The sequence below is a fragment of the Andrographis paniculata genome, unplaced genomic scaffold (assembly GCF_009805555.1).
Source record: "Andrographis paniculata isolate CXL003 unplaced genomic scaffold, ASM980555v1 Contig56END, whole genome shotgun sequence".
Classification (NCBI taxonomy): Eukaryota; Viridiplantae; Streptophyta; class Magnoliopsida; order Lamiales; family Acanthaceae; genus Andrographis; species Andrographis paniculata.
In genome coordinates, this window is record NW_026137591.1 from 1,960,288 (window position 1) to 1,966,486 (window position 6,199).

General features: G+C 37.5%; 1 protein-coding gene across 1 annotated transcript; it reads left to right on the plus strand.

Annotated features, from left to right (window-relative positions):
* On the plus strand, positions 1-1,325 carry LOC127256618 (uncharacterized). The gene is made up of 3 exons (XM_051282728.1): positions 1-441; positions 516-744; positions 823-1,325. The coding sequence occupies exons 1-3, from the start codon at positions 1-3 to the stop codon at positions 1,323-1,325; spliced, it is 1,173 nt and encodes a 390-aa protein (XP_051138685.1).
* Positions 1,326-6,199: the final 4,874 nt, after the last annotated feature.

Consider the following 6,199-nt stretch of genomic DNA (forward strand, 5'->3'; position numbering starts at 1 on the left):
ATGGCAACTACTGCCGTTGTGGCGTTAGCCTCAAGTACAAGGATGCATCGTTGCTATGACTCGATGCTCGGAGGGGAAGAATTCACCCACGAGCTGATTAATGGGCACCCCGCTAGGATTAAAAATTTATTGCGGGTATCATCTGACACGTTTCAAGATTTTTGTGCCACGTTGGTGGAAAAGGGACTTCTGGAATGCCATTCAAGACAGCGAGTAAAAGTTCAAGAGCGCGTAGCAATATTTTTACACACAGTTGCCCATTCGAACCGGCAACGTTCCACTGCAGAACGTTTCCAACACTCGACATCGACCATTTGCGACCACGTTAACGAGGTGGCCAAAGCGCTTGTGCGCCTAGCACCTCATGTCATCCGGCCTGGGGACATGTCGTCCCCTGCGAGGAAGATTCGTGATTCCCCAATTTTTTGGCCGTACTTCAAGGTAATTGCATCTACTTGCATCCCTAGTTTGCTTGCGTCATCTTCCCATTCTATGATGACGTCTCCTTTCATTAGGATTGTGTGGGCGCCATGGATGGAACATTGGTGCACGCATGCTTACCTTATAGGGATCAACGACTCTTCCGCGGGAGAAGGGGTGACACGATGCAAAATTGTCTTACGGTTTGTGATTTTGACATGAAGTTCACGTATGTGCTCGCTGGCCTGGAAGGGAGCGCACATGATGCTTGTGTCTTAAGGGTCGCTATCCGAGAGCTAGGCGATTTCCCCTTCCCGCCGGACGGTAGTATATGCCAAACTACCATCGTGACTTGGCAGTTTCTCATTTACGATCACCTCATATTCTTTTTTCATAATGTAGGGAAGTACTATATCGGGGACTCTGGGTACATGAACGCTCCTCAGTGCCTTACACCGTACCGCACATATCGCTATCATCTATCGGATTTTCAGGGAAACAACCCACGTCCTCGAGGTAAGGAGGAATACTTCAATTACCAACACCCACAATGCCGTAATGTCATTGAATGTGCGTTTGGTTGTCTTAAACATCGTTTCGCCATTCTTCACGGGCCAATGCCAAACTACAAGTTTGATCGCCAAGTCAACTTTGTAATGGCCTGCGCCATCGTGCATAACTTTATGTTACTCCATGGTGAGGATGTACTAGATCACGCCGCAGAAGGCCACGACTCAACTGATGAGAAATCAGTCCCTCAACCGGTTGCACACAATCGCCAAACACCGAACCCGGGCCGTGAAGACAGGGAAAATCAGAATGAATTATGTGATATGATTGCAGACTGGCTTTGGATTAATAGATACGAGCACAAGGAAGAGTTTGACTCCTTGTGGCCTACTTAGGATTCTGCCTTTGATGGTGTAGGGTGCGTTTCCTTTATTTTATGTATGACGTTCCACGCGCAGTTGTATAATCGAATTGAAGACTCATCCGTCTAGAATTGTATGCATGCCCTTAACCGCCTCCCCGTTATGAGTCCTTGTGTAATGCTCCCCCACTTATTTTATAAACTACCATTATCCGTAATCTGTCTAGAATTGTACGCATCTAATTCATTATGTTTTCTTCCATAACTTCACAAAAGGGCAATGTTGCAGTGACCATTGCGAAGGACAGAGATTTACACGTTCAACAGCACACCTACGTGTACGACCGGGGTGTTCTATCCTGCAGTCCAACAGAGATTTACCCAGCCGACTGCACAGGCTGTGCCGGCGGCTGCTTTAATTTCTGTATGTCCTGTTGAATATGGCATTCGTGTATCTCCCGTTGCAAGGAGCCAAGAATGAACACGATGAACAGCACACCTGCGCGTACGAGCGCGGTGTTCCATTATGCAGTATACCAGATAATTACGTAGCCGATTGCAAGGGGATGCTTAAATTTCTGTACATGCGGTTGAATATGGTATTCGAATATTTTCCGTTGCATTTAGCCGAACTTTGCGCTCAGTTTTCCCGCGCACTTTGCCATACTTTCGGTGCACATTCATAACAGTCATATCTTCACTGCATAATGTTTTCATACGAAAGATATCATTACTGCATAAAATTTGTCATATTTGTTATTTGTAGTTACGTTTACGTTGTAACATCCTTGCAGGACGTAGGGGGCCAAGTATGATGAAACCGGCGAGAGGGAAGCGATCGCGCAAACTCTCTACTGTAGACATGGCCAAAGAAGATGATGAGGTCACTTTGATTCCCTTCAATTGGTTACGCCGCACTGAACCGGATATTGAGGATACGTACCAGAGAATAAGCATTTTACCGATGCTAACTGGACGCATAATCGATGCTGACGCCATGGAAGCTATGGGTGGGAAAATGGAGATAGAGAGACTACTTTCGTGTGGGGCGTGGCGGAGGTTGTTTGAGATCAACGAGCCCTCGTACAAGGAACTGACATTAGAGTTTCTGTGTACACTAAAGCACGACAAGGCGAGCTTGTATCTATATGACAAACCCAATGCCCTGCAGTTTCGCTTGGGAGGCCGTAGCTACTCACTATCTGTCACGGACTTCGCCATCGCACTAGGACTATATGACCGTGAATTCAAAGAGACACACGAGTACAAGAACATGACCTATACAATGCCTCTTTCTTGATCAGTATACTGGCCTAGAATAAGCCGCACCCGAAACTTCAACCCAGGAGCTTCCAAGGCATCGACACTGAAGTCGCCTATTTTAAGGTACGTTCACAACATACTTGCTCATACACTTTCTGGCCGGAAAGATGCAACTGCGACAGTAAGTAAGGTGGATTTGGAGTTCCTTTGGAGCATGAACGAAGGGGTTCCAATCCATCTGGGATATTGGGTGGCCAGACTTTGTATAACGGCTGCCTCTGACACAAGGGTCCGCAGCATTCCCGTCGGCCCATACGTTACCAGGCTGGCGGAGGGTTTGGGGGTAACCGAACTGATGGACGGAGTTCCAGATTCTCAAATGGTTCCGTGTGGAGTAGAGACTCTTTTCAGTATGAGAATTTTGCAACGCCACCGCCGGGGCGATCCTGTTACTCACACTGAGCTCGGTCCGCAGCATCCCACCCCGAGCGACTCTGACTTATATACAATGTTCAACGAGCGCTTCGACAGGTTAGAGGAAAAGGTCGATGGAATGTGGGCAGAGCTGCGAGTCTTCATGACAGAAATGCGACGTGGCCGTGCTTCACCCTCGGAGCGCGGATGATGGCGTAAATGTAACACGTATCCAGGTATGCGTAGTACTTCTTTTGTAGTAATGAACAACAGCGACAACGCAGCGGTGTAGCAGGCCTCGCCACGTGCCGAAACCAATGTACACACTTACGTACCAATTTTACGACGCTTGAATATTGTAATGTGTACGCTATGGCATTAATGTGTTTTGTTGAACCGTAAACCTGCATTGCACCTCATTATACATGTTTGATGTCGCTTCGATTCCTTTGTTTCTTTTGGACGAATTGTCATGCATAACGGAATGAAACACATAAACCTTGCAACAAATTCGATGGAGTGTGGGGAAAAGAAAAGTGGTGTTTCTCTACAGGGATTCGACATTTTTCGGTTTGAATTTGAATAGTGAAAAATTGAACACAAATAACGGTATGATACAATGTACATACATGTTGACTTGGAAAATTACTTCCCAAATATTAGCTTTGATGATTTTAGAAAAACGAAATTGTGTAAATCATACAAATCTGAAAACTTTGATTACGTATAACAACTGTCTGAAAGACGAAATAATAAAAAAATAAACAAGAAATAATAAAAAAAATAAACGGGGACGTGTTTTGGGAATATTCTATAAAATTTTCAAATAAAAATTATTATCAAATCAACATTTACACACACAACATAACAAAATATCATTTAATAATATAAAATATTAATTTTTTTTAAAACATCACATCAAACTTTCATTTCAACATTTTCAATAATATTTTTCAATTATATCTCAATATCATCTAATTCAAACCATCACATCAACATATCATATCTTTCAATAAAATACTAATTACTTCCAACATAATCATTACAAAATTCAATCCCCTAAACAAACACAACTACAAATCCATACTTTAAAATCCTAAAAAATCCAATTCCAAAATCCAATCCCACGAACAAACACACCCTAAAAGTATTTTTTTTTTTTTTATCACTTCAGTTTATATCATTACAAACTATTCCTCTAAAAGTAATCATATCAATACCAAAATACTTTTAGGGTGTGTTTGTTTGGGGCATTCTTCTCTAAATACACTATTCATTTCATTTTTTTTCCCCAAAATTATCAAATCAAACACCTATTTTTCTTTTTTTATATTATACTAAAAATCAATTTTACATTTATAACATCACATCAACGTCTATTTATATCACATCATACAATTATTCAAATTCAAAATTTTTACTATTCAAATCTCAACTCAAAATCCAAACCCCCAAACAAACACACCCTTAATTTTTACCTAAATTACAAATATTGATTATCGCATAAAATTACTTTTTAGGCAAAAATGTCAAAATCTCTTGCACACTCCCACACTAAACCCTGATTACCCCAAAAAGTCTCTTTGCACCAGGACGGAGCAAGTATAATATACTCTCTCCGTTCAACTAGAAAATATACATATTTCTATTTTGGGACGTCTAATTACAAAGTAAATATTTCCTTAAATACCTCACTTTTTTCGACAAATACCTTTACTTTACATCACATCATTACTTTTACACAAAAAAAGTAATGGCAAAAATGTCATTTTACTACTTTTAACTACCTACTATAATTAAAATACTATTATTTTAAAAATACCGCGCAAAAAATAAATGTTTACCTTGTGTGTGAACGGAGGGAGTATTAAAAAATACTAGTAATAATTTTAAAAAAAATTATATATAGTACTTTGAGGTCTACACATTAAAAAATTGAAAGAAGAAAATAAAAATAAAAGTAATAAAATTTTATATTACATTCAAAATACAATATTTTCATAATTTAAGAGTCCCTGTAATAGTAATTCTTAAAGTAAATACATTAACTTTTTTAGAAGATGATCAAATGCTGAAATTAATACTTTCAGCACATAGCTGAATAGGTAAAAAGTTAGTAATATTAATTTATATCATTAAATTATGTAATTAATATAATTATGTATAATCAAATTTTAGTTATTAGCATGGTGCTGAAATAAATTTTTCGGCATCAGATCCATGTTGAATTTTTTTTAGAAGTCTTCTTTCCTAATTTTGAGGTTATCTCCCCTCCTCCTGGAAAAGAAAGTTTGATAAAACACTCGAAAAATCGACAGAGAAATTTTGATTTAACTTCAAACGTGCCTCATACAATATAGAGATGGCGTCGAAGGATTTTTCGTTCTTATTTCTTTCCTCTCTCCACTCTTCTCTCTCAACCTCTCATAAACACATTTGGATCGACATTAAAATCTTATTGGCGTCTTCAGGTAAAATTTGGAGAGAGCGTTTACGTTTTTGTTTCATTTGATTAATTACCAGAAGGTTTTCACTCTATTTGTATATAAATAATGTTAGAATATGAAAATGAAATTCTCTATTTCAATCATAAGAATACGTATATATTTTTATTATATTTATAGTGATATATAAATCATCTAAATAAGACAAGAATCCTACGAATTTCTTAAATAATATAAATATCATAAATATAATATATTGCTTTTAAATATATTTCACAATTGTGATTAACACTGTTTGCAAATTTGAAACGTTGATATTTGAATATTAATTATTATATCAAAACGTAATATAAATTAACAAAAAAAATGCAAAAATGTTATAATACTAATAAAAGACATTTGTAAAAAAATTATAGAAAGATATTTTTAATACTCCCTCCGTCTCATAACTATGTATCCATTTGCTTTTTGCACGTGTTTTTAGTAGGAATAAAGTAAAAATAACTAAAATAACCTTATTAGTATTGTGTAATATAAATGTAATGACATTTGTGTGATATATTGTAAGTTGTAAGAGTATTCGTAATGTTAGGTAGATACTACAATTACTAAAAAAAGAAAATTGATACTTTGTTATGGGACGGACTAAAATAAAAAAATAGATAATTTGTTATGGGACAGCGATAGAGTATTAACTACAGTAATAATTACTCAATCTGTCTCATATCTATCTATTCATTTACTTTTTTAAAGAGTTTTAAAAATATTAGTATTATATTGAAATGTA

Bases quoted from the DNA above. Each gene is read 5' to 3' on its own strand.
- LOC127256618 (XM_051282728.1), top strand. From the start codon at position 1: ATGGCAACTACTGCCGTTGTGGCGTTAGCCTCAAGTACAAGGATGCAT. The intron at 442-515 runs GTAATTGCATCT...TCCTTTCATTAG, and splicing joins TTTTTTGGCCGTACTTCAAG to GATTGTGTGGGCGCCATGGA. The intron at 745-822 runs GTAGTATATGCC...TTCATAATGTAG, and splicing joins TTTCCCCTTCCCGCCGGACG to GGAAGTACTATATCGGGGAC.